The sequence below is a fragment of the Netta rufina genome (assembly GCF_964035555.1).
Source record: "Netta rufina genome assembly, chromosome: 1".
NCBI lineage: Eukaryota > Metazoa > Chordata > Aves > Anseriformes > Anatidae > Netta > Netta rufina.
The window spans coordinates 29487571-29515383 of record NC_140123.1 but is presented as its reverse complement, the minus strand read 5'-3'; the positions used below and the strand labels follow the sequence as shown (position 1 = coordinate 29515383).

The 27813-nt window shown below is 43.4% G+C and overlaps 1 protein-coding gene across 1 annotated transcript; it reads left to right on the top strand.

Annotated features, from left to right (window-relative positions):
- The first annotated feature begins 548 nt into the window (after positions 1 to 548).
- ITM2B (integral membrane protein 2B) lies at positions 549 to 26614 on the top strand. The gene is made up of 6 exons (XM_084282028.1): positions 549 to 823; positions 16579 to 16710; positions 18755 to 18961; positions 20999 to 21109; positions 24605 to 24755; positions 25890 to 26614. The coding sequence occupies exons 1-6, from the start codon at positions 722 to 724 to the stop codon at positions 25976 to 25978; spliced, it is 792 nt and encodes a 263-aa protein (XP_084138154.1). The 5' UTR covers positions 549 to 721; the 3' UTR covers positions 25979 to 26614.
- The last annotated feature ends 1199 nt before the right edge of the window (positions 26615 to 27813 follow it).

Sequence of the window (27813 nt, the reverse complement as noted above, 5' to 3'; positions counted from 1 at the left end):
AAGGCCAGATTTTGCTGAAGTCAGTAGTGAGTTGCCCGCTGTGCACAAGGGTTGCATTTCGCTTGCCAGGTACCTCCCTGAGAGTGACAGAAACATTACTCTCTGCCCAGGTGAGTCACTAAAATAAAATCCTCCTCGGATGATAGCAATATTCACAACATGACTGCGTGCCTTGCACAGCTCTCCTGCACACCACCCTGCCCGGGGCTGTGTGATCCTCCCTTGACATCTTACACCCACCACAGACGTTCACTTTTGTGCTTTTCCTCTGTGCTTTTCCAGGCAGCTCGCCGCTCCTGAGAGATGCAACAAGGGTGGTTTTCACCTTCTCTTCCCTATCGCTACCCTTGTAAAAATAAAGATGCATTTCAAAGGATGCAATTCAAAGAAGCGACCGGGGGCTCGGGTAGACCAGGCCGCCGCGACTCAGGGCACCGACCCTGCCCCATACCGCGCCGGCAGCCGCCCTCTCCCCACCCTCCCTAGCAGGCTCCGGCCCCTCCTTGTCCCGCCTTCTCCTCCTCCTCCTCCTCCTCCTGCGGTGCCGCCTGCCAAGGGGACTGGGGAAGGGGGCAGCAGTCTCGGCGAGGAGGCAGCGAGGGTCGGGGGGCCGCCAAGGCAGGAGGCAGCCCTCCCTCGCAGCTCCGCCGCCCCCCGCGCTCGCCCTCCCTCCCTCCCTCAGCCCAGCTCAGCCCAGCGCAGCCCAGCTCTCCCCGCCGCCATGGTGAAGGTGTCGTTCAACTCGGCGTTGGCGCAGAAGGAGGCGGCCAAGAAGGAGGAGGAGAACAGCCAGGTGCTGATCCTGCCGCCGGACCCTGCCAAGGTGAGCCCGGCGGGGCACCGCCAAAGCCGGGGGCTCGGCTCCGCAGGCACCTTCAGCTCTCCTCTCCCCCCCCCCCCGCCCTGCTCGGTCACTTTGCGGGCGAGGTGCTGCCCTGCGGAGGACACCACCACCACCAGCATTTGGGAAGGATTTGAGGCTTTTTTCAGCCTTTTCCCTGCAGCCATAAAACGCGGACGGGCCGGGAAGGAGGGAGCTGCACGGCGGTGTGCTCCGCGCCCCCCCCCTCCCCTCAGCTCACGCTTCTAAAATGGCTGACAGGAGAGCGAGCTTTTAAAGCCCCGCTTCTCCTTACTTTGGGGTGGTTGGTGGTGTTCTTTTTTTCTTTTTCTTTTCTTGTTTATTTCCTTCTAAGCCCGTCAGCGCTTGGCTCGCGGCCAAGCTGGCTTTTAAAAGGCTTTTCGCCTCCTTTTTGTGGTGTCCCGTCTGGCTGTGTGTGAAGCCCCCCTGTCTCCGAGCCCCCCCTATCCCGCCTGAGCCGTGTCCCCAAAAGGGGCTGGGGAGCCCTTCTGTGGGCTTCAGGGTCCCCAAAATCCCCCTAAGCTGCCTCTTTGCTGGTGCTCCCTGTCTTCAGACAACACTTATTCCCCATTTGGTGGCAAGGCCAAATCCTGCAGGCGACCTGCTCCAGAGGGTCAGCCTGGGGCTGGTTTCAGCACAGGAACAAAGAGCTGCCTCCCCCTGCCCCAAAAACCAGCCCCCAAACTCTGGAAACGCGGTCGCCTTCCCCCAAAAAAACAGCCCCCAAACTCTGGAAACGCCGTCGCCTTCCCCCCCTGCATCGCCAAGCAGCAACAAAGAGCGGAGCTGCGAGCGCTGCTCAAGTTTTTTGAAGTGCAGAAACTGCAGAGAAGGCAAAGGTCTCTGCTTGTGGTTCTCGCTGCTCCCCCTAATCAAAGGCAGTTTTTAATGAGCAGTGCTGTGATGTGCTCTCAGCTCTTTGAAAAGAGAGTGAAAACTTGAAAAAATGGCTAGCCGCATGTAAACAGCGTGCCTCGCTGTCTGGGTTTGTTTTCAGAAGCTGTTCCTGCATCGGGCCTCCCAGATGCTGGGTTGGATCTGCAAAAAGAGGGAGCGTTTGTTAAGTCCCTAAATCTTTGCAATGAAATTCTGCCTGGGAAGACACTGTCTGTAGGTTTTTTTCTGTGTGTGTTTGTGTTTTAGCATGATGATATGCCCCTGTGTAGGGCTTGCCATGATTTTATAGGGCTGGTTTCTTTGCCTGCGGAATCCGTGTCATTTCAAAGCCAAAAGGGACATCACAAGATATCTTATGTGGTGACATCTTCCTGGGTACAAAAAATGGTTAAATCCCACACTTCTACTAAACATACTGCATTTATAAAACTCATGTTGCATTTATAAAACTCGGACTAAAACATTTAAGTCCTTAGAAGAGTGAGCAGCGGTGTGCCGCAACTAAAGAGACAATGTAATCACTCAAATTCCCTGCAATTATGGGAAATGTGTTAGGTGATCTGTGTGCCTGCAGCAGGAGAGCCATCCTGTAGAAGGTAATCGGTTTCCCAAGTCCAGCCTGAGCTGTGGAGTCCCTTCCAGACTGTGTTTGGCAGCCAGTTCGATCCTGAGTGGTATGTAAGCAAGGCAAAGATGACAAGTTTCTGAAAATGAAGGTTTATTTTTTTCGTATTACCTTGGAATTCAGCTCTGCCCTGGATGATTTTGTTTCCAGATCGCCTACCAATTTGGGTTTGTTGTTCCAACTGCTAAACAAACAAAATACAGCTGGCTAATTGTACGCTGGGGAGCAAATGCTCCTGACCCTGTCCAGATACTGACGGAAGCATGTTATATGACTACGATTTCCTTAACGCAGAGCTGTAAATTGTTTCAGCTGAGGAAGACATAGGGGATCTCCCTTAACTTTGCGCAGGTATCATTACTGCTTTCCTTGCCTAGCAATGACAATTGCAAACATTTATTAACCAGGTCAAAAGGCGGTCCGGTTTCACAGTAGCTACTTGTGAGTTCTTTGGAGTCTTGCACTGTTATCAGGGGATGAACATGCCTGTTCAAGGCTTAAAGCAGCCCTAAAATAGCATGCGAGGAACGGATGCTTTCTGCAGATGAAAATTCCAAAAGCAAATCAATGCTCTGGAGGGACATCGAGCCTTTGACATTCTCCTTGACATATTTCCATCTCTTTTTTTTTTTTTTTTTTTTTAGCAGAACTGCAGACTGTACCTACCGGTATGCAGAATCCTCTTGAATAAGCTTTTTTTGTGTGTGTTTGTGTGGTTTAGAATATGAATAAAAGCAAATCTGAGTACAGGATCTGTAGTTTTAATAGAAAGGGCTGTGCAATCCATGAAGGTTTAAAAGTACTGAAACAAATTGTTATGTAGCTGTAGAGGTATTTGGGTCTTCAATTTTGGAAATTTATCCTCATATCTTGGACAAGAAAAAAAGAACTGAGGGCCACTGCAAAGCTTGAGAACTTCAGTGTAAGTGCAAGATAGGCTCTTTGAACTTTGCCTTCTCTAACATAAATAGACTAGAAACTATTTTTGCTTTTCTGCCCCCTTCAAGGCACTTCTACTGCCTATGCAGTTCTTCAGAGGAAAGGGAAAAATAAACCACATCTGATGGATGTGTTATTCGTATCGCTTACTTCATTGCTGGAAGATGTGTAGCTCCAAGGGAGGTTTGAAGGTGATCTGAGGATCTATATAGAAGAGGGAGTGCTGGTAGATTGAAACAAGGTCACATCTCCAAAATGCCGTGTGGGACGTTTGGTTTCCCCTCTGTCTGTAGACACCCAGTTTCTGCAGGATGATGGATGGGTCTGGATCATGAGAATGAACATGAAAAATGCCCAAATTAACATTTTATAAAGGTTTTGTTATGAAAAAGGTTCTGGGAGGCTTTCTGGTCTGCAGTAAATGGAAAAAACTTAAGAGTGGGAGAGGATCAGCAGAACTGCACATTCGGAATTTTGTTATTAAGAACTTCCAGATTTGAGCAAGAGGTCTTAGTAACCCAGCTGATACTCATGAATGAGGACAAATAGTTCGAAATGCCTGGAAAAGGAGGATTCATGGAATAAGCTTTTAGGCTAATTTTTTGAGTCTCGTCCTGATGCTTTTCCCAGTGCAGTATCATGAAGACTGAAACTCTGCCACTGCAGGATTACCCTGCAGCAGATAATCTTCCTAGGGCTTGTTAACAGGGGTTTGCGGCCAAACTGTATTGATGATGTGGCACAGAAAGACTCTGACCTTTCCAAAATCTGCCCGATAACTTCCGATGCACACGCTGATAGGAAATGTCATTGGGGAAGTCGGGAGAGGAAGATGCAAGCAGAGTAGGGGATGTGTCTGGGGAACAGCTTAAAAAAAAAAAAAAAAAAGCTTTTGCAGAAGGCAACGGTCTCATGCATTGAAATATTCTTCAAAGGAGCCTAAAAACCAGGAGTTGTGTGTTGTGAAGGGGGCTCCATGCTCACTGTAGGCACCGGTTACAACTCCGCTGCTAATTTGGGAATGGTACTTCCATGCCATAACTCCTGGCCAACATTCAGGGTGCTCTTCGCCAAGGTTCCCAGGCCGTGTTTAATTTTCCACTTCGCTCTTTGTCAATACAATAGGTTATTCTATGACCCGGTTTCCCAACAGCCAAACAATGTATGTCATTTTCATGTTTTCCTTACAATAGAGAGCCAGGGATGGTTTGTTTGGAGCACAGCTGAAGTCTTCAGACATCTTTGCAGAGCGTGTTCAGTAGCTCAGGTCCTCCCCAAAGCCCTTGGGGCCCTCAGCAGCCCGTGGGCAGTTGCTCCCTTGCACTGGAGGTAGGTGACAACCTGAATTTTTTTCCTGGGTGCTCAGCTCAGAGCATCTTTGCTAAATACAGCTTCGTGCTCAGAAGCTGTGGATTCCCACATACGCATCACAGCTGACCTTTGGATAGCTGTATCTGCAGAGGGATTTGATTGTGAAGGTGTAAATGTTAAGAACTTCCAAAGTAGCAGCTTTTCTGCATTTGTTCCTTATGAGAACATTATTTCTCCTCACTCAATCTTTTTTTTTTTTTTTTCTCTTCCTGTTCAGCTTAATCTTTTCTAAAGTGCACAAAAATGGGAACTTTTAACGCAGAATTGGAGGGCCCACCTGGGAAATAATGTTGAGCAACTAATGAGCACTATTTTTCCACGTAGAAAAGCCCTTGGATTTTACATAAGCGGTTTCATATGATTCTGATAAACATTATTGCAACTACAAAGCTAACACCTTTGTGTGTATATATAGAAGTACACATCCTATAGAACATATATGGTACATATTAGTATATACTCCCTGGTTTGCTTATTGTTTTGCTGTTAGGAAAACGTTTTTTCCCAATTTGTGACACGTCTGCAGATGGATGTTTGGTGGTCTTGGTTTCTGTTTTGTTGGAGGGGCTTTCTGATTCCTTTCACAGCCTTTCTCCAGCCAAATTTCCTGTAAGGCTTTTCTGTTTTCCTGTATTTTCCCTGATGCAACTAGGTCATTAAACCAACAGCTTCAGCTGTCCCTCAGAACAGTATGAATTAAGAGATGATTATTTTAAAGAGGCCAAGAAGAAAAAGAAATCTGGCAAACTGACTTCTTTCCCCCCCTTATTTCTCCTCCCTGACTTTGGTAGGGTTTTAATGAGAAAGCATCAGACCTCAGAAGCAAACCCAGGCACAAGGGTACCCAGGATTCTGATCCCAATCTGGCTTCACGGGTAACTGCGGGCGTAAATTCAAGGAAATTGAGTTTGCATAAACAAAACTTGTGGCAGGGATTGTTCACAAGGAGCTCTTCCTAAGAAAAGAAGCCTTGTGGCTGCTGCTGTCCCCTGCATCCTCTTACGTGGGGGGTCTGTGAAGTAGTCCAACTTCTTGGGATAACATCCCTGTGGTCTTGAGATGGTCAGCTCCTAAAGCTGTTTTGTAGACCTTGCCAGCAACTGAGAGAACAATACTCAAGCAAACAAACAAACCACAAGATCTTTCAAATTTGTTCTTTTCCTCAAGTGCCTCTGAAAATCTCGCCCACTTTCAAAGCTCAGTTAGGGATTTGGGGTTAGGAAGTCAAAAAGTGGTGTTGGAGAGCCTGTTCTCTCCCTGTCCTCGAGTTGTGGAGATGAACCTCCGGGATGGAGGAGCTCTGCCAGTGGTCCGTATCTCACTTCCTTTTCTCTCGTCACTTCCCGACATGAAGCACAAATACAAAGCTTTAGTTTGGAAACGCAGCCGATTCCCAAAAGAACAGTATTTAATTTTTGAAATGGGATGTTTTCTGCCAGACCTTTGTGATAGCTCTGTGGTGAGTTTGTGTCATTTATGGTTTTGGTTGTGTGAACGAGAGCTGGCATCCATACATATGGAGACAACAGGAACATTTTACAGGGTTCTGTACAGTTTCTGCCTTCAGATTAACAAACTCATCCATACATACCTGGCTAAGGCACCCTGCCTTACAGATTTATTTGGAGAACTTCTTTTGTGTATAACGTCGTGTGATCAACTCTGTACTTATAGGTGGAGCTTTGTGTAGCACAACATCTAGAAAAACTATCCTGAACTGTAATGGTTGTAGTTGATGCCATAAATACTTTTCTTCCGTTCACTCATGTCTTGCTGTGACGTAGTCATCTCCTCTATGATAAGATTCAAGAAAGCAGCTTGAACATTAACGTGGCAGAGCAGTATAAAATGCTGCTTAAACAGGCAATTGGAACCAAAAGCTCTGATTTAGTGGGAAATGCTCAGGTTTAGGAACTTTGTTTGTTCCTGAAGATTTGGATCAAGATGAGAAACTGCACTTTACCGTAAAAGCAAACATTCCAGTGAAAGCCTTCTTGGGATCATCAAATATTTTCAAGGGAGGTGTCCAAATGGCTTAGACTCCTATTTGAACAAATGTTTACTCCAGCATATGAACGTCTATCTCAATAAAAGTTTAATTTCAAAATGTGTGCTTGTATTTTTCCTGTTAAGTATGCTAATGAAATGTTTATGGCTGCAAATTTAGTCTAACGCTTGTTTTTTTATAGACTCAAATAAATCATTTTTTCTTTTTGCCTGATGTTTTCCTCTTTTTTAATTCTACCAGCAGTTTTTTAAATCTTGATGTTCGCCAATGGTCATTTGTGTATTTGGGGCGTTATAAGAATGATAAATATACTTAGCTCCAGTAATGTTTTCATTTAATTCTTCAGCAGTGGGTGTTTGTCAGCATTTTACACATTTTATGCTCAGTAGCCACCAGCTACAGACTCCTAACAACTTACATGCAGGAAAATAGTTCTGTCTGACTCTCAGGAAATCTCTTTGAAAGCAAATCTCACATTTTTTTTTTTAAGTCTTGCTCATTTAAAATGTCCTTTATTCCGTGCTTCTAAAGACATGACTTATTTCAAACCGAAGAGCTACTGCTGGGATAAGTAGTGGTGTGTTCTGTTTGCTGTTGCATAGGTTCTTTTTTTTTCTCCCCCTCCCATTTATGCAGTGACTGACAAAGGTTAGCATTATCCGCTTTTAGTCTCCTGGTCTATATGAATAATACAACATTCATTTTCGTACTATTTATGTCCTGCTTTTCATCCTCGGTGGAAATTACTTTGAATCTGCAGATGAAAAGCATGCTAATTTATAAAAACTCAGATATCTGTCCTAATTTTCCAGATGTGGTAAACTAAAGGAAGGAGAGAATTAATAAGATTGAGCCCGCAATAAAATCAGAAATGGTTTGGCAGCAGACATCACATGGCCTGGGGTTTGGACCACAGCGGGCGCAGAGCCTCCAGCTCCTGTCTGAGCCATCCGTGCTGCATCCCCGAGCAAGGCTCAGCTCCTGCATGACAGCAGCCGGACAGATCTCACCGTGAGCAAACAGGCAAAGTAGTATTTGCTCAACAGTTATTATAGGGGGCTTGGAAAAACTAAGCTGATGCTTTGGTTGCCCTTTCAAACAATGTCTGTGAATACAAATACGTATTTTTAATAAATTATGCATTATAATGTATACAAAGCATGTAATATTTATATATACATAAAAATAAAACCCAAGTGTTTGAGGACTAGAGCTCCTTGAATATAAATTTGTAGGTAATTTGTGGCTCTTTTTCTCTTAGGATTCAGCAAACTCACCCTTTCCTCTTTTATGAGGGTAGAAAGAGACAGTGGAATAACTGAAATACAAATGCGTTGGGGAGCTCATAACTGGAGGGAGCAGTGATTTCTGGGGTGGCTTGCTCCCTGCATGCCCTGTGCACAGATTTAGTCACCCGGCTGCTTAATCATCAAGATTTCTTATTAATTTACCATAAAAGGTACAGTCTACCTGGAAAGCCACGCAGCTGCACGTGTTGAAGCACAGTCCCCTTTGCAGAGCAGGATGTGGAGTGTGGCTTTGAGGCTGCCACGGCTGGCAGCGGGTTGCTTTCTCCAAGGTTAGTGACTGCAAGAACTTCTCTCTCTGTGCCTGGCGAGGTGTGGTGGCTTTACCTTGCTAGACAGCAGATTTTGGGACACAGCCAGGTAGTTTAGGGTAGTTTAATTGCAGCAAAGCCTATCAGACTCCTACAATAGTTTCTTCCAGGTTTTCACGACCTGACTGGACAAGGGTCCTGAGCTACCTGGCCAATGTGAGCATCTCTTGAGCAAGGGGTTGGCCTGGAGACCTCCTTGTGGCCTCTTCCAGCCCGAGCCGTTCTGTAACCCTAAAGTCTGCTTTGGAGAGAAACCGAGCCGCGATGCTGTGGCTTGCTTGAGCTGACGTACCATCTGTGGCTGAACTGGGAATAGAGTTATTAAATTGCGAGGCTCAGTGGTGCATATGTGCATGCTAATGAGATCTCTTGGGTGAAAGAGCCATCACCGTTTGGGAAAATAGTCTTGAGAGAAATCTAGGTTAAATCCACATCCCGTACTGGCGTCTGAGACTCAGTCAGAGGAGAAAAAGCAGAGAAATGTGCAGAGATAAGAAGAGAGCAGGATAAGGAAGAGACGGGAACTGGAACAGCCAAGGTCAAAAAGATAATTTAGTATTGATCTATTTTAAATGGAATAGGAGCCTTCTGGGTTCCTGTTTTCGAGCAGCGATGCTAATTCAGGATAAAGTTGAGACAAATATTTCACTTAAAATTATAGATTTATTTTGTGTCGTTTTTATAAGTTGGGTAGAACGCGAGTCAATTAAGTCAAGGAATGTGGGTGGGGAAACGAGTTCCTTCTGGCAGTGTGCAGAAACAAAACATTTTTCAGCATCGGACAGTTTATAGAAATGCCACGTTTGGCATGCTGTATCCTTACAGGGCGTAGCGTTTCTCTCCTCTGAAAGCAAAAGGTATGCTGAAGAATGTGCCGTGTAACCTCCTAGGTCTGGGGTTTCACAAAATAAACAGCCCTCAGGCACCTCTTTCCAGATAGCTCTGCGAGCTTACTTGTGTGCGTTTCGGTCTGCCTTGCAAGCTTACACCAGAACACTGCTCTGCTCTTAAAATGCTCGAGGAAAAATAGGTAGGGAATGCAGAGCAAATGTTCTTCGTTCTCATTAATGAGAATGTAAACTCATTACCGTGTGTATCACCAAAAATACCTGGCTTCTAGCACCTCTCTACTGGCCAAGCTTGGAAGAAATTGTGTATTGTGGTGATTGCAGCTCCCTGGCTGTCAGAAACAGAAATTCAGAATTGTGAATCCAGCATGCAGACACTGACAGGCAATGAACATGCTGAGCGATGCAGGTATCAGAACCAGAATGCTTTTGTGAGGTTTCAGGTGAGGGGCAAGGGGTTGGGGAAGAGGCCAGAAGAGGACATAAAGCCCCAAAATGAAGGAAGCAGCCTAGCCTGTCTTCCCAAGCGTGTCAACACTGTGAATGGTTTATCTTGCAGAGCAGTAAGAGGCACAGACCTGGGATAAGAAGTTACAGGAAGACTTGAAAACACTAGATTTGGTGGTGAGAGAAGGAAATTGGGGTGTCTTAAAAGTGAACATAACAAAAGGAACAATCTGGGGAACATGGTTTGAAGACAACAGTGAAATAGAGTGCATGTGCAATCGCTGTAGACAGCCTGGGATGAGGTTATAGCAAAACGCTGTACACAAGAGTCACCTGCAGAAAGTCTTTGCCTCCTCACACAAGCAATTAAAAAAAAAAAAAAGTGGTTTGGGCGTTGCCTTTTTTTTCTTTCCTTCCCCCACTTTTTAGTCAATGTAAGACCAACGCTAACAATAACAATAACCACACGCAACAGCGCTGCCCACGAATTTAATCAAAGCAGAAGTCTAGTTACAGGTTTCTTCCTCTGCATCTCTTTCCCCGTTCTCTTTAATTGTTGGCTGCTATCAAGTCCTGTAATCTCTAATCTCAGAAGTCGAAGGCGGCACTTAGGTAAACGAGGATTACTCACATCAGGTAAGAGTTGCAGGATCACTCTTCCAGCACACACGCTTGTAATTGTCCCTCTATCACGTCGCTGCGGGTGAACTGCTGATTCATGGCCTTTGCATTCACTTTGCAGTTGTAATTTCTCTTGACTTCCTGCAGAGACATCGACCTCTCCGTGCTCTACCGTCTTCCTCTCTGGTTTTATTTCCCTTCACTCACCTGTTTACCGTCTTGTTGCTGTTCCACCTTCACCTTTGTTTCACCAGGTACATGCGATGTGTTTCTTATCCATTAGTAATGAAATCCTAATTCTTCCTTAGCTTTTTAAGAGTTGGCTGCTTATTATTAGTGTTTGTTCCACGAGGGTTATGATGTTTGAACCAGGAAATGATGATTCACTTGAGAGACACCTCATTTTATAAGGAAACACTCCCATCACTTGGTGAAAGAGCGTTTGACTAACAGAAAAAGTAACTTTGACTTTGGACTTGTGAAAGCTCTGGGAATGTATTTCCTTGACTCTGCTGGATTTCCTGATGCACATTTTATAGAAAATGCATAGATATTGGGACTAGAGGTAAAGGTTAATGACAGTAGCTGCCTGATAGATAATTCTACTTGATTGATCTGCTTGGTTATCCAAGCTACATGGTGGCAGCGAGCAGCAGAGGAATTAAGGTCTGGTTTTCTTGCAGCTCTTCAGGCAGAGAGCCTTTGGCCAGATGGACAAGTCCTCATCCATCTTGCCAGAGGAGGAACTGGCAGCCCTGCTGCAGAAGGGTTGCAGTGCTCTGATGCTAACTGCACTGTAGCTTGTTTTTGGGCTTCGTCATCCGCGTCGAAAGGATACGTCACTCCTTGTGATCAGCCGAGATCTCTGAAGCATCCATTGTACATGGAGCCTGTTCCAATCGCAAGCTAAAAGATCATTGTACTAAAAATTTCGATCTAATTTTATTAGGAAGCATAAAGTTGCTGCTCGAGAGGCAGATGAGTATTGATGGCCTTCCAGTTTGGCAGCATCTGCCAGCTAAGTGAGGAGCCTCGCAAAAGCCTGCCTTAATTTCCCATCTGCAACAAGTAATAAATAGAATACCAGGCTTGGAGCAGTCTTCAGGCAGGAATACCAGGGGAGGAATGCGGAGTTCTTTCTAAATTAAGTTCACTTTATATTGACTGTCTTTTGGGAGGCTTTTCTACCGGCATCAGAGCTGCAAGTCAGAGCAGGCAAGCTTGAGCAGCAGAATCCCTTCTCTGTAGCCATTAGGTCAGTATTTTATTCCCAAGATTTTCTAGCTTCCTTCATTAACAGACACTTGGAGGGAGATATCATTAGTTTCACCTCTATTTCATTCCACTATTAAAGGCTGCACTTGGTCAATATTTGCTCTGTCTGCCCCACTGCCTCCTGCCCATCTGGCTAGCTGGCATGCTGAGGACCTCTGAAGAAAACATCTCTGAAGAGTTTCCAGCCACTTCTACCCACACAAATTTAAAGTGTATATATATGTGTGTGTGTGTTTGTGTGCGCATGGATTAGATGTTATTCTCAGATGCATAATTACAGACTGTGTATCATGCTCCAGCCATTTTTAGTAAGATTTGTAATACTCAGCAATAATCTGCATCTGCTTTCCCTGCAGATCAGAGCCCAGGGTGGACTTGAAAGGTTTTTCCCCCCAAATTGGTGTTTTCTTTTTTCTCTTTCTCCCTACCTTATCTATGTTTAGGCTTTGACCGTTATCTTTTGCATAGGTAGACAGTGGTCACACAATATTCAGGACTCCCCACAGCATATCCAAGCACATCCTTTGTTTCTGGTTTAGGTACATTCATATTGAGGTGATTTCTGTGAAGTTTTGAAATCATAAAATTGGCGTACCCTTAATTTATGCAAAGGAACAATGTCTGATAATCTTCTTACCCGTTTTAATGTGAGCTAGACACAAGCCTTGTAAATTTTTAGACTGCTTAACTTTTATCATTTTAAAGCAATTATATTCGACTGTGTACAAAAAGCCACAAGGGAAAAATCCAAGTAATTACCAAGTCTAATTATACACATTTTCTGTCTCAGTATTGGAGTTCCTTAGCAGAAATTTGTGGTGATACCTCAGACACGAATTTGGTCCCTCTGAAATTCAGTATTTTACTTAAAGAAAAGAAGTATTAAAATTGAAGGGAAAAGAAGAGAATGTGTGTCCATATCCCCTTAATAATTACTAACGTTAGCGAGTTTAAGGGTTATTAACTTTTCTTCTTTTAATCCACTCTAGAATGGTTGATGCTAATTTTTGTAACTGTGTTCTTGTGAAGATTTCTCTTTAATCGAGAGGCGCTGTGATAAGGAGTTTGTGATATCATCTGTCCACTTGCTGGTGTTTTATAGTTCCAGTAAGAAGACACAACGCAGCAGCACATTATTAGCGGCCGTGGTCACTTGATGAGGGCCTCCTTACTGAAAGCTGCAGGCTTTGGTGTGAGAAGAAGAGTTACAGAGCAAAGGGAATCCTGCCAACGCCTTTAAATCTCAGAGAAAATGAGAAGTATTAAATTATCTCTTTTATATCTACAAGAAAATGTTCCTGCAGGGCTCGGAGCTATTCCGATTGGGAAGTCCTGAGCTGATTAATTTAATTTTAACTTTGCAGGGTTTAGTGTACGAGTGGCAGAAGATGCTTCTGTTTCATGTCTTGTCCATGGGAAATAGGCTAATCAAATGTTTTCCAATTAGAACAATCAGCTCGTCAAGGGAAAAAAGCCAGCATTGGGCTTGCATCCAGTTCCTCCGAAGGCGTTTTTTGCATCAGAGAAGATTACTTCTGCGGCATCCTCTTCAGGTTGAGGATTCACCACGACACTGGAAGTGCAAAAGGCAGCGACGAGGCAGGAGAGAAGAGGACCAGAACAAAAGTGCAGAGGCGTGTTTGGTAGAGGTCAATCTTTACCTCGAATACACGGAGCTGGCTTTTGTCAGATACCTCTGGCAGCGGAGAGCTGACCTGGAGAAAAAGCAGCCAGCGAGGCTGCAGGCTCCTCTTGTCCTGCGGTGCTCCCAGGGAACAAAGTGCAGCCCCAGCTCTGTGGGGAGAGGTGCTAATTCAGCACTGTCCCTGCTGCTGGGGATCTGCTTTCAGTTCATGTGTTTTCTTTCCTTTTTTGAGCTGCCCGGAAGGTGGGTGGGCATCCGCCGCGCTTTCATCTCTCACGGTGCAAAGGGGCAGATTGATACAGCGTCGGATGGGTTGTTCTTTTGGGTCAGTTCAGCCCAAACTAAGCTGTCATGGCAACGGTACAAAAGCTTAGCCATGGGACAGCTACTAATACGAGTATAATTTAGCTTCAGCTGGTTATTTAGAATATTTTAGCATAGGATGGTTTGAAACTGCTTGGTGGTTTACTTGGTTGTCAAATTCAGAAGAGGAAATCAATTCTCTGTTCTTCTTCAACAACAGCAGCTGCTTTCACTCTTACCTAATGCTTGTGGTTCCGCTGTACGGAGATGCAATACCTTCGTACGCTGTCTAAACAAGAGGTTAAACCGGGCTTGAAATCTTGCTCTCATTTTGGCTCGCTGCTTTTGGCAGGCTGTGGGCAAATCACTGCAGTGGGCAACTGCAAACACAAAGTATGTTAATGCCCTACCAGTAGGGATGCCTGAAAAAAATAATAATGATAAAATTTAGCTTCTGGTAGAGGATTAAAGAGTTGTGTTACACCTATTGTACACATCTGTCATCTTGTATGTCAAAGCAAAATTATTTAGGGTGGAATTCTCATAAACTTGTCCTTCAGGTTCCTTCTGGCTTGGTAGAAGAGTAAAAGTTGCTTTCCTTTTTCTCATTATTTTTGTGGCCTATGCAAACTTAATTTGACACATCTGCATTTCCAAGGAGGTGTTCATGCACTGTATCCCTTCTGCACCATTTGCCAGATGTGTATTTAGTAAATCTTTCTGAGCTTACAACGTGATGGAAGAAGGGAAGAGGCAGTTGTTGTTCCACAAATGGATAATTCTGCTTGGAGGTACAATAATAGTAAGAATAAGTGAGGAAATAATACCAGAGGGAAAGAACAAAGGTGCTCTTCATATTCTTCACGAGGGAATATTTTGGCATTGTGTCCCAGAGCCAGTTTGCTATCCATTTTTCTCATGTTCACATAAAACAGGTTAAATGACAGCTATTGAAAAAAGTTTCAATCGGGTGTCCTCTGTGCATTGAAATACCCAGGGAAATGGTTACCTAATGACACGGGGCATCGTAAAAATAAAAATCCTTGTTTTACCTTGGTTTAGATTTATAATTGAGATGATGCGTAGAAGAATCCGCAGTGAATCCCAACCTGACCTGAAAGTTAATTAGCTTACTGTGGGTATTACAGTCTATTCTCAGTCTCCACAAGCAGCCAGGTTAAAAACCACGCAGCTGCTAATCCTGTAATGCTTTCTACCGAATTCCTCAACTAATTAGTAAAGTGAAAACTTCTTAAAGTTGTTACTTGGCTTTTCTTTTTTTTTTTTCAGGCCGTGGCAACTGTTTTCTAGCCGCTCTGGCTTCGCCTCGTAATGAATCGCAGGCACGTGGTTGTGGAAGGGCTCTGGAGGTCCTGTGGGCCAGCAGCCCTTTAGAAACAGGGTGGTTGCCAAAGCAAGATCGGCCAGGTTGGGTCTTGAAAACCTCCAGAGATGGAGATTTCTCCATCTGATTTACTGCGGTGCTTCGCGAGGTAACAGAAAGCGTAACCTGGGGAGTATCTTCGGAGCTGGGACTCTAAATATTTCCGAATCGGGTTTTGGCAACTGTTGCCTGGCAGAGGAGCTGCGTCGCCACCTCTGTAGGGAAGATAATTGCAGCATGCTGCAAAGGTGGGTTTCACATCGCCTAATTTTAGCTGGCAGTGAATTGGGTGCCTAGTTCGTTGAGCGGGCATCTCTCCCTGTCATCAGTGAAAAGAAAGAAGCACCTCCAGAAGGTTTTGATCCCGCTCGGAGATGGTTGGGATGAGTCACTCCGGGGAAGTGCCTGCTTCTCCCCACCTTGTTTGTGCAGGGAGGGCCACATTTCTTTGGTGTCAGACTTGCTTTGATGGCTGTGGCCAGATGAGAGGAATTCCTTCCCAACTGGACCATGGCAGCCTGGGGGGGGGGTTACACCTACAACTTCTTTTTTTGAGTGGGAAATCGTCTTAATTAGCAACTAGTGAAGAAAACCAATGCCAGGTGAGCCAGCAGATTCACAGACTATCACAGCCATCAGTCCCTTTTCAAGCACTCCCCTCCTGCTCTTCCTCGGTCCTGGTTGGGTTTTTTTTTGCTTGGTTGCTTGTAGTGGTTTCACCCCGGTCATCGGTCATCGTGCTACCACCCTGTTGTTCCTTTGGCTGCAAAGGGATGATGAATTGCTTTGTATTTAGTTGAATTCTCATATTTTCCCAGGATTATCATGGCTTGGAAGAAGGTGACTCGAATCATATTAGGGCAATATCGTGCTGTTTTTCTTGGTTGTTGTTTTGGGGTTTTTTGTTTTTGGTTTGGGTTCGTTTTTGATGAGAGTTATGCAAGCTCTCGGGGGAGGAAAGAGCATTGTGATGCAGCTGATAGAGGAAAGATTTTGCAAGCAGCAGCTTATTGCTTCGGATGCCTGTGGGGGCTGCATGGTTATGCAAACGAGTGCCCCAAAGGGGAAACATCCTGCCTGTTCCCTCCTTCCTTCAGTGCAACACGCACAGCAGAAAGCAATGCGTGGCCAACGCCGTCCTAGGCACAAAGCCTCCTTAAGCAGGACTTCGTAAACCATCATTTTGTCATTCCCATTCTTCCTGTTTTGCCAGCAGAGAGGTGGTGAGGTCTATTTCTTGATGTACCAGCGTAAGGAAGGATATATTTTGCTCTTCTTACTGCCTTTGATCTTTTGTTGGTTCTGCAGGTTCACTTAAATTGCATATACCAAGCTAAAAAAATCTGACCTTTCCTCGCCATGCTGTTGGTGCACGGAGGTTGCCTGAGAACAGATACTTCTGTCTGCAGTCCCTAAAATGGCTCACGGGGTGTTACTGAGTGTCTTGAGAGATTTTATTTTTATTTTTCCTTATCTCTGCTGATATAGTCCATGGCAATGGTGTTAAAAAAGCGACTGTCGGTATGAGTTTCCCCAGACCTCAGCTGAAACAGCTCTGCTTTAAATGCTTCAAAAACCACAAAACCAGAGGAAAACCATTCCCAGACTATTGTGATAAAGTGCTTGGGGCCTTTTCTGATGGCTGCAGTGTTCGTGCTCGCTGGGCCCAAGCTATCTGTGTGGTAGGTGTCGTGGGAGCACCGTGTTGAAGGCCTCTCTCTGGTCTGTGTGGCAGGAGCCGGAGGATGTCGTCGTGCCTGTTGCGCAGAGGAGGGCCTGGTGCTGGTGCATGTGCTTCGGGCTGGCCTTCATGCTGGCTGGTGTGATCCTGGGCGGTGCCTATCTGTACAAATACTTCGCATTCCAGGTAAGCCAAGCACATTTTGTTACCAGAGCGTTGTGTGTGTTTTCCACCACTTTCCGCGTGCTCAAAAGAGCAGCGTCTGTCTAACCAAATAGCCTTGCTGCTCTCTTTTTTCATCTTTGGAAAGCTTCGGCCTTTCTACAGGCAAAGTGCACGGCCTGTTCTGTCAGCAGAGGAGGGCAGGACCAAGTTGGCAAATAAAGAGGAATAACAGTTTTGAAAACCTCACAGAGAACGGATTATACCTAAATATAGGACTTGAATATAAGAACCCCAGCGGTGTCCCAGATTTTCACCCACTATTTCTCACGTTCTGCACTTGCCAAGCACTGAAGGTGGCTTAACTCCTTGAAATCCTCCTTGTTTGACCCACAAGTCCTAGACATATGCTCATCCAAAGGAAGGGACCGCTCGCCAGAGCAGTGCAGTGACTCTCCTCCTTCCTAGCCTCCGTGGGGATACAAAAAACAGGCCCCGCAGGGGACTTTGGAGAAGTACAGTCAGTGTGGTTAAGCATGCTCTGTCAAGTCTAATCCACCCTAACAAGACAAGACCTCTGACAAAACATATTTTAACTACTGGCATCGCTGCATTAGGAGCCCGGGGAAGGCAGTGGTGCCAGGGAAGCGGAGCGTTTACCTGGAACATGGGAGAGGAGAGTTAAATATTGTTTTCTTCTGGGGGAATTGTCACTGGGTCACGCTGGGCTGTTGCCCAAGTGGCGTGAGCACCCTCCCTCCTGCAGAAGCTGTGCTGAGTTGCAAAATTCGCAAGGGCAGGAAAGGTGAGAGCATCAGCAGAATTTGAATCCCTCTAGCCCAGTGGTGAGCGAGCACAATCGTGAGGTAGAAATTCTTTGTTCTTGTCCCCATTGTTAGGATTTTCCCCTCCATTTTGCTTTGTAGAAAGCAAAATGATTAAACTTGGGAAATTCCAGTTGAAATTGCCCTTTATAGTCGCTTTGGCTGCCCAGTTAACCTGATGTGCAAGGGAGCAGGAGTGCTACAAACAGCTTAGTACATCGGTGGATTGGCAGGCTCAGAGCCGCTGAAGGCTGGCTGTGTTACTCGCTCCTGTTTCATCAGGGCTTAGCACTCTCTTTACCTTTCATGTGCCAGCAAGCTGAAATTGCAAGTGCCATTTAACTCAAACCTGTGGTACTTGGTCATGAGAGAGATCTGGGTTGAAGGACACATTCAGGAATTGAGCTAACGTTGCACTGAAGATGTGTTTTTTTTATGTAAAATTCTGAATCGCTGGCATGTGCATATGCTGAGCAATAAGGTATACATTTCAAAAAGTATCTGGCCTATAAATCTGTTACTTGACTTCCTCTAACTTACAAGTTTATTTTACGCTCTACTTAGGTGAGACCTACTGCATGTACTGTGACAGAAGGATGTGAACTGGTTCTCTTCATTTATTTCAGTTACCTTTTTGCCTTTGAAAACCGTTCACAACAAAAAAATAATTTATTTTAGCAGCTGACTTTAAGAACTTCTCAAGCCCTGTAAAACTAAACAGCTTCATAGAATCACAGAGTGATTTAGGTTGAAGGAATCTCTGGAAGTCGCCTGGTCCAACCCCCTTCTCAAAGCAGGACCAAATTCAGAGTTAGATTTGCTTTCTAAATCTCATTTGGATGCCCAGGTTCAGTGTTTTAAATTGTGGTTCTTAACTGCAGTTAAATCATAAATTAATAACATGCATGCACATAGGCTTAAGAATTTCATACTCTTGCTAAAAATAATGCCACAGATCCTGGGTACAAAGCAGACTAGATGTTAAGAACCTGCTTTTGGGATCCTGTTTGCCTTGAAGTCAAGAAGGGAAGGACTCCCACTGGGTTCAGTAGGATGAAGGCTTTACCCACAGTCCTGTTGCAGATAGCTACTGTCTCCTACTTTGGTCTACGCGTGTGAAACAAATTAAAGGAAAAATATTTCATCTAGCCTGACAAGTTTTTCTTCTCCGTAGTGCTTTGAGAATATTAAACTTCTAACAAGGCTGCTGATGTTGTTGTTGCCGGGTTGTTTACTATTTTTAGCAGGGCGGTGTGTATTTCTGTGGAATAAAGTACATTGAAGACGGCTTAAGTTTACCCGAGCCTGGGGCAGAGGCTCAGAGCGCCCGCTACCACACAATTGAGCAAAACATCCAGATCCTGGAGGAGGAAGATGTGGAGTTTATCAGCGTGCCAGTCCCTGAGTTTGCTGATAGCGATCCTGCTGATATTGTCCATGACTTCCATCGGGTAAGAAATACTTCTGAAGAGAAGCAGAATGCATTTGAAACATGAAAAACGCTCCCCCTCAGTCATCCTGATAAATGTACTCCCTAATTATTTTGGTGGGGGAAAGCAGAGGGTGGAGGAGGCAGCAGAAACGTTTTGATCATCAGCAGGCTGGAAGCAATTATTAACCGAGCATACAAAGTACAGCATTATACAACCGTCATGAGGTAGTATGTAAAGCACCACTTGCAAATACACTTCTGTTTTTAGAACGGGAAAAATCTTCAAGCCATTTCCTTTCCTCAGTATGAGAAAGTAAAGAAAATACACTTCTCACCGTGCTAACTCCACCAAACCAGAATTTGACCAGCTGCTGTGGTGATGAGGGGAGTTTGGAGAGGGCTTTCTTAGCTTTGACTTCAACTTGCAAGGGCTGATTGCGGCTGAAGTCACTGGATATGGTCAAGCACCCACGGAGGTGCCATCCTAGCAGAGCTCAAAAACTCCAAAACAGCAGGAGAGAGGAAAGAAAACCACCGGCTGCCTATGCCTGTGGAAGGGACCTCATTTTCCAGATATCATAAGAAGCCTAGCAGAAGCTAAATTTTGCTTGTGCACCACAGGCTACTGTGTTTCTTAAAGGCACCAAATCAGGCTGTTGAAGCACTCAGAGCTGCTTCTTCCTTTTTTGTAGAAACAGCTTTAGTGGGAATCTCAGTAATAAATTTTTGGTAAGACAGCTGATGGGCTTACAGCTCTTGGTGGTAATGACAGAGCTGTAAAACAATTAGAAGTCCTTTTCTGTGTCAGCTTGATGGGAAGGGATAGCAATGAAATGTTCTGTAGCTGGCTTTCAGGAAGCTAAATTTCTGTGAACATTTGAAGGCTTCACTGAATTGCTTTTTTTAAGCAGGGCTGAAAAAGAAGAATAGGGAAGTGTCCTATTTTTTTTATGCACTTAAGAGTTTTAAGTTTTTCAAGCAAAAAGAGTGCCATCTATCAAATATTCATAACCAGACTTGGAGAAAAACAGAGCTTGCTTAAGCTATGTCATTTAAAAATATTCCTGAATATATTTAGTGAGCTTCTGTTAAGAGTTAGAGCAAACCTCTAAACGGGGAAAACTAGGAAAATGCAGTCTGTAAGAAGTGAATGGGAACAATGTAACATTAGAAACTTACTTTTTTATTTAATGGGTTAAAATTAACTATGCATCTTGAATGCTTTGCTCTAAAGGTCAGTGCAAGGAGCATCTGCCATGGGCAGAGCACATCCTCCTGTGTAATGAGATTAGTTGCACTGACAATTGCTGTCCTGGTACTATTTTGACTACTGGTCTCGTGGTGCTCAGTATTTTACATACGTCCGCAGCCTTAGAGCTTTCAGCAGCTTGAGATAATGTTTTCTTAAGCAAGAACAGATGCAGTAAAGCACAGCTCAGTGAACAGAACCATAGGATTCATCAGGGTTATTCCTGGGGCTTTTTTTTTCTCTCTCTCTCTTAATTATCAAATAATGACAAATATTACGGTTCAGGTGCTATAAAGATAATAATTCAGGTATGAATAAAAATGAGCACTTCACCTCAGTAGTATTTTGGTAAATAAAGGGTTTTTTATTTGTTGCATTCTTTATAACATGGTGGTTTTTTTTCCTATAGTTCGTTCTTACCAGCACCTTTTCACACTATAGCAAAATAAAAAAATTGTGGAGGTTTGAGGAAGGCTCTGTTATTACAAAAAGCAGGCAATAGGAATAAATGAATACTGCACGTGACCCCTCACAGTTCAGATGCACCTTTGTAATTCCATTACTATAGTGCATTTGAGCTACTTATTGCCTGCTGCCTTGCACAAATCCCTGTAATGGATTTAAACTGTTAGCAAAAATGCTTTTTATTTCTGTATTGACCTCAAATTGGACTTTATTGGACAGATTTGATAGAGAACAAAACAGTAACTTGAAGAAAAACATGAGGAGATAGCAGTTCAGCAACATCTTTATGTGATTTTTCTAGTGTTCTGCTTATTTTGATTAAAATAAATATTTCCTTGCCAGAGACTCACTGCCTATCTTGACCTGAGCCTGGATAAGTGCTATGTGATTCCTCTGAACACCTCAGTTGTTATGCCACCAAAGAATTTCTTGGAGTTGCTCATCAACATCAAGGTACGGTTAAATACTAAGTGATTTGTTCTTAAAATGGGAAAAGGAAATGTTTTGCCTTATTTTTTTGGCCAGGACTGACATTCACACGGGATGAATGAGTTAGAAAGCTAACTGATTGCTGGAGATCTCTGCAAAGAGAGAAAAAAGGCTGTAACCTTCTAGGTTATAACCTTCAGAGGAAGACAAACAAATCTGATTTTGTTCTTGGATGCTACAGATTTGGTTGACAGCATTGAGCAAATGGGGAGTATGCGTACCCCTTGAGAGGAATCTACAAATTAATTTAAAACCCATTACGACTAGGTTTTCCATAAAGCTTGTCCTGAATTAAGCCTGTTCAGCTGAGACACTTAGATTAGATGCACTGGGAAATCCTTCAGTGTGGGCAATGTTCAAAGTATTTTCAGTGGATCTGTGTATTTCCAGGGAGATATTTGTAGGACTGTACTTGTAGGACTGTAGGATTTGGGGTATATGCGATTAGTAAAGCCCCTTGAAATAAAAAGCTTCTCATATAGTCAAATTCCTGGCTCTGCATACTCGGGAAGAGGAAACGAGCTCCAGACCCTCAGAACAAGATTTCTGCATCCTTAAAAACGAGGACCCTGGAACGGGCCGAGACACCACAATCGCTGAGCGGCTGAACAGGAGATTCAGAGCGATGTTATGGGAGCTCCTAATCGCTTCCCAGTGGGGTCTGATAATTGAACAGCACTGCCTGGCCTGTGGTGCTGGCTGGCTTCTTGCCACCACAGGGACTCGCTGTTCTCTCGTTAGTAGTAACTGGGTGAAACGTAATGGCCTGTGAAATTGAAGAGGCCAAAGTAGATCATCTAATGGGGTCTCTTACTAAGCTGTTATGAATGATCTTAACTTTTTTTTTTTTTTTTTTCCACATACATATGTGTGCTTTCAACGAAGATTTAAATAGTGTTTACAGTGGCTTTCAGCCTTTTGTTTTCTTCATACGATAGCCAGAATACTCAGGGAGGGGAAGAGAGCTGATAAGCTAACTTTTCTCTAAGATAAGCAGAGGGTGTTTTAAATTTTATTTTACTGAGCTTTTATAAATCTGGAATTGTCAATATCATCTTTGGGCTGACATCTTTCAAACATGGCTTTGGAATTTGGACCCCACGAACCATTTTAGCTGTTTCTGAGTGGTTTGGATATATAAATTAATTACAGACAAAAAAAAATGACTTCACAAGCAAGTCTCTGCTGCTTTTTTGATGCCTGTTTTGAGATGGGTTAGTTAACCACACATTCGTTATCCTGTGCATAACGATGAAGTTGTGTCCGTAAAACTCAGTCACCTTGGGTTTTTTTTGTTTTTGTTTTTTGTTTTGTTTTGTTTTAATTATTATTATTTATTTTTTGTGTAAACTGGTTTTTGTGTATACTTTGTGTATACTGTTCTGTTTCTTTTCTTTGTTTGTTTGTTTTAGTCCACACAAATTCCACTGTTAAAATCTGTTACTTTCCTAGTTTGCCATTGGTACTAAATCAAATACGCTTGGTTTACTAGTAACAGGATAACTAGGCATCATGCATTTAATTGAAAATCTGTGCAAAAGCAAACTGCTCTGATCATTGTCCCCAGCAGTGAGTGCCCTAATTTTATCAGACATCTGTTTATTTCTCATTGTACTAACAAAAAGCTGTGGGCACTTGATGTCTCAGAAAATCAGGCTAAATGTTTTGTAACTGAAATCTGGGAAACTACTCTGCAGATGTACAAAGTAAGTAAAATTCTGTTCACTGTCCTGCGTTCACATTATTGCACATAGGGAAAAAAAAAAACAACTATGAAATCAAAGTAGTTGTGTCATTAAAATGAGGTCTGAATACATGCCAAGGGCATTTTTGGAAGATGGAGGTGCTCTGGGCTGTTTTGCTTTTTCAGAAGTCATAATTTTAGCTTAAAGAATGACATTTCTGTTTATTGATACAGTCTGCTTGAGTGAAAGGCCTCCTTTCCTTGGGGAGCAAGGCTGAAACCCAGGTATATTTGTTCAGTGACCACTGTAGAGCCAACTGGCCAATTCTAACCACCTGTGATGCAGAAAGCACCTCAAAAATGATGACATTTGTGGCTGTGGTGGGTCCCACCCTTAGGCAGTTGCTCCTGTAGAAGCTGGGCGAGGATGATGCCTGCAGCCCAGCCACTGAGCTCCTCCTGCAGCCCCAAGGGTGGTCTGAGCTGCTGCAATGCTCTGGGACCCCCCTGGGGCTCTCTCCTGAAATTCTAGAGAGCGGGGATTAAGATGATTTGCAGTGATTTGCTTACCAAGCTTTTCACCAAATAATAACAAGTCAGACAGTTTGGGAGCGTGAAATCTCCCCAGCGTTTATTTGAAGAAGAAAATCTGCTTGCTTCACAGCACATGCTGAAGAAAATTTTTGTAATTTCAAGTGAATTTTATATGGACTTCCCTTTTTTACTGAAAAGAATAGCATTCAATCAGCTTCTTCTCAATGTCTCGCTTGGACTGGAAGGATGGCTGTGTTTAGTAATGGAAATCCCAAGTTGTTTATTGATGATAAAAAGGATAGTGCTCTTTTGCCAGAGAACCTGGGTTTCTTTCCATAATAACCAACCATTTTATGTCTAGAAAGCAAGCAACACCTTTTCTACTGACATAATAAGAATCACACTGAAAGGATTTCTTAAATGAAGTAACATTTCAGAAAAGTTGATTATTATTTACCAGTAGCAATATTAGGAAATCAGTTGATGCATCTGTGCATCTTCAGCTGTGGATAATGAAGTCTGATTCTTCTGTCATTTCAGCTGTGGCAAAACAACATTGAAGGGACTAGAAAAGGCTCGGGAAGCCTTTGTGTGTTGTCTCGGCTTTTTCCTTTTTCAATTTATTGCCCTAAAAGCACCTCATCCATCACAGAGACTTTCTAATACTTTTCTGTGTAAACAGTCGTGGGACCCCCCGATAATAGCTTGCAGGCCCAGACAATCTCTTCTTGCGTTGAGCTTCTAAGCTGCGATCCGTGCTGTGAAAACGTTCAAGGACTCCCAAATCCCGTGGACTGCAGCCGGGGTGTGCTGCACCTGGTGGATTTCAGCAGCAGGAACACGCTGATGCAGAACATGCTTCTACAGCTCTTACCTGGGAAAAGTTCCCGCTGAGGTCTGTCAGCCTGGGGTTGATTAAGTAAAAACTTTGTAGGAGAACTGTGGAGTTTGATCCATGATAATGGATGCTCCTGGAAGAAAACTCTGCTGAAGAGTGACGTTTCTGTAACAGGAGAGAGGAAGGTGTCTGTATTGGTGGAAGGTTTGAATGTAGTCATTATGTGTAGAGCAGTGCAATCATGTTTGCATGTTTGTAATAAAATTCCATACATATTCTGAAAAAAATTTCAAAGAGAATACGTTATAGCCGCGTTAAAGAATCACAATGCAAAGTGGTCCTTTGTGTACTTAGACTGCGAGGGGATGCCTTTTGACACAGCTGCTGTACTTGTGTTCAACAGGCTGGGACGTATTTGCCTCAGTCCTACCTGATTCACGAGCAGATGATTGTTACCGATCGCATCGAGAACGTGGACCAGCTGGGATTCTTTATCTACCGCCTCTGCCGCGGCAAGGAAACCTACAAACTACAGCGCAAAGAAGCCATGAAAGGTAAGTGTTCCTTTGTGGCGGGGGAAAGTTCATTGCCACTCGAGTTGAATAAATAGGCTTGATTGTAGTGAAAGGAATGACTTCTATTAAAGCTCTGTGGGCTTAAGTATGTCTGATATTTTCCATGTAGGTATGGAAATACGGGGTTTTATTGTGTAGAAGTGCTCAAGGTCCCACTGGGCTAGGAACTCCTAAAAATTATGTGTATGCATGGGTACGTTTTCTGTGCTTCAAGCTTTCATTGATGCTTTTCTTTAGTCTTGTTTTCTTAGTCCACCCCCAAAAGCAAAAAAAAACCCTTTCATATGAGAGAGCCCATAGCCTTGTAGTCCAAGCACAGAATGGCAGGTTCTTTTCACTAACGTCCCTTATAAACCTTATAAATCTTCCTATTTGCATCAGTGAAATGCCAAAGAGTTGTCTTCACAGGAAACTTGTAGTTCTTGGTACTCGTTCATGGAAAATGTATGAAAAAAAATGTTATTTGGAAGAGTTTCGACGAGCTGTCAAATATTGTCTTAAAATTTTCACTCACTTTTTACTCAAACTTTCTAAAAAATGATATGTGGTGTACAAGTGGCCACCAAAGAAATTCAGTTGTTTTAGGCATATTTTTGGACCTGATTGCTTTGGTAAAAAAAAAATAAATAAAATATATATATATATATATGTATATGATATAGAAAACAAAATAGAACAATGTTTAGAAATGGAAAGGTCTTAGCAGCACGAATTCAGTATGTTGCTCTTGTGGTAATAAATGATGGGCATAGGTTGGCAGTGAGCATTGGTTGGACTAATAGTTGGTTAAACTCAATCTTTCTTTGTTTCTTAGGTGTTGTTTAAAAAGCTACTGTCTTAGAAAGAGGTTATTCAGCTCTTTTCTGCCTATAGCAGCTTGTTGCTTTGCTGTTCCCTTTTTCCTGTCCACACAGCACTTTTATAGACTCACTGAGGTAGACTGCAAACTGATCTGGGTTAAAACGAACCACTAGAGGGGTTTTGGTAGGTTGCTTTTAGCTTAGAGGAGGGGTTAGGGGGAGAGAGTTCTGATCTTCAGTGACACCTTATTATAGTGGATATAAAGCTATTACGCCTCTAATATCCATCACTCTCCTGTCTGTTTACAAACAGGAATTCAGAAGCGTGAAGCTGTTAATTGCCGAAAGATTCGACACTTTGAGAACAGGTTTGCTATGGAAACACTCATCTGTGAACAGTAAGGAGAAATATTACTGTTAGAGGAGACTTCAACTACCGTATGACCCCACCCTTTGTATTGTGTGCAGTGATTATTTTTTTAAATCTTCTTTTATGTAAGTAGTGGACAGGGCTTTATTGCTGAACACCTTCCATACTTCTCATCTCATGATACATGTAAAATCAATACGTTTTAGTTTTTTTCCTTATTTTGAGGTGTGGTGGTGTTCTTATATTTGAATAGCAATTGTATAAAGTCTTAGTTGCTAGTGCATTTCATGTGAGGAATCTTGAATACTAGGAAGAAGATAAAGTCTTTGAATTATCCACCAGTTTTTAATTAAGTAAAATTGAAAAGAATTATTAATGTACAAATGGACTGCAAGAGCTACTTCTAACTGTAATATTACCTGCTATATAGTTTGTTACAGCATATAGACAAATCTGTATTTGACTCCCTAACTAAGTGCAATTTGTTTTGTTTTTAAAATATTGTCATATTTACCTTTTTAGATTGATTTCTGACTTGATGTTTTAAAATGGCAAGTGTTTGCTGTAACAATCTTTTAGAAAATTAAGCAGTAACTTATGTTACTAACTTGTATATAATCCATGTATGTGCAATGGAAAATAAATCTTATAAACCTGTTTGTCTAAAAGTTTTGTATTTTCTTCCGCTCATCTTGGATTTTCTTCCACAGCTGAGTGTGCCATGAGTCAGGTTGACCCAGCTGAGAGCCAGGAGTGTTCAATACATGAGTGTGTTAAGCTCTTGACTTGTGCATTACTAGAAGCAGCCAGTCCACCACTATTCCAGCCCGAACAAATACGTAGGGAAAGGACAACCTTACACTGTGAAGTTTGTACATACTTTCAAAACATTGCTCAATCATTGATGTTGAAAGGAGCCTGTGGAGATCAGCTAGTCCAGCCTCCTGCCCAGAGCACAGTCAACCTGGAGCTGTGTCTAGGTGGGTTTTTAATATCTCCAAGGTTGGAGACTCTACAACCTCTCTGGGCAACCTGTGCCAAGGCTCAACCACACTCCCAGTGAAGAACTTCACTATGTTTAAATGCTATTTGTTGTATTTCAGTTTGTGCCTGTTGTCTCTCATCCTGACTCTGGACCTTATTAAGAATTCTGTCTCAATTTGTTGACCCCCCAGGTCCTTTTCTGCAAAGCTGCTTTCCGGCAGCTGGGTGTCCCCCAGCCTGTGCTGGTGAATGTTCATCCCCAGGGGCAGGACTTTGCGTTTCCCTTGCTGAACTTAATGGATTTCCTCTTAGCTCATTTCTGTAGCCTGTCAAGGTTCCCCTGCGTGGCAGCACACCGATGAGGTCTATCAACCACTCCTCTGAGTTTTTGTCATCTGCAAACTTGCTGGTGGTGCATTCTGTCCTGTCATCCAGGCCACTATCATCATATGAAACAGTACTGTATGTAGTCCCTTGGGTATACCACTCGTGACTGGCCTCTGGTTGGACTTCATGCCACTGATCACAAACCTCTGGGCTGGGTTTTTCAGCCTGTTTTCAATCCACCTTACTGTCCATTTGTCTAATCTGTACAACATCACAGTGGTGGAAGCCTAGAGAAAGTCAACATAAACGGAATCCATTTCTTTCCCTTTATCTACTAAGCATTTCATTGCAGAAGGCAGCCAGGTTGGTCAGGCATGGTTTCTCCTTTGTAAAACTACACCGACTACTCACAGTTGTCTTCTTGTCTTGCTAATGTTCAGAAGTGGCCTCTAGGATAACTTCCCGCATCGCTTTCCTGGAAATGTAGGTGAGGCTGCCCAGCCTGTAGCTCCTGAATCCTCCGTCATGACCTTGGTTAATATAAAAGCAATGTTTG

What these genes read in the sequence shown, in the direction of transcription:
- ITM2B (XM_084282028.1), top strand. Translation starts at nt 722, where the DNA reads ATGGTGAAGGTGTCGTTCAACTCGGCGTTGGCGCAGAAGGAGGCGGCC. An exon ending in TGCCGCCGGACCCTGCCAAG is followed by an intron (nt 824 to 16,578) that starts GTGAGCCCGGCG and finishes TCTGTGTGGCAG; the next exon opens with GAGCCGGAGGATGTCGTCGT. An exon ending in TTGTCCATGACTTCCATCGG is followed by an intron (nt 18,962 to 20,998) that starts GTAAGAAATACT and finishes TTTCCTTGCCAG; the next exon opens with AGACTCACTGCCTATCTTGA.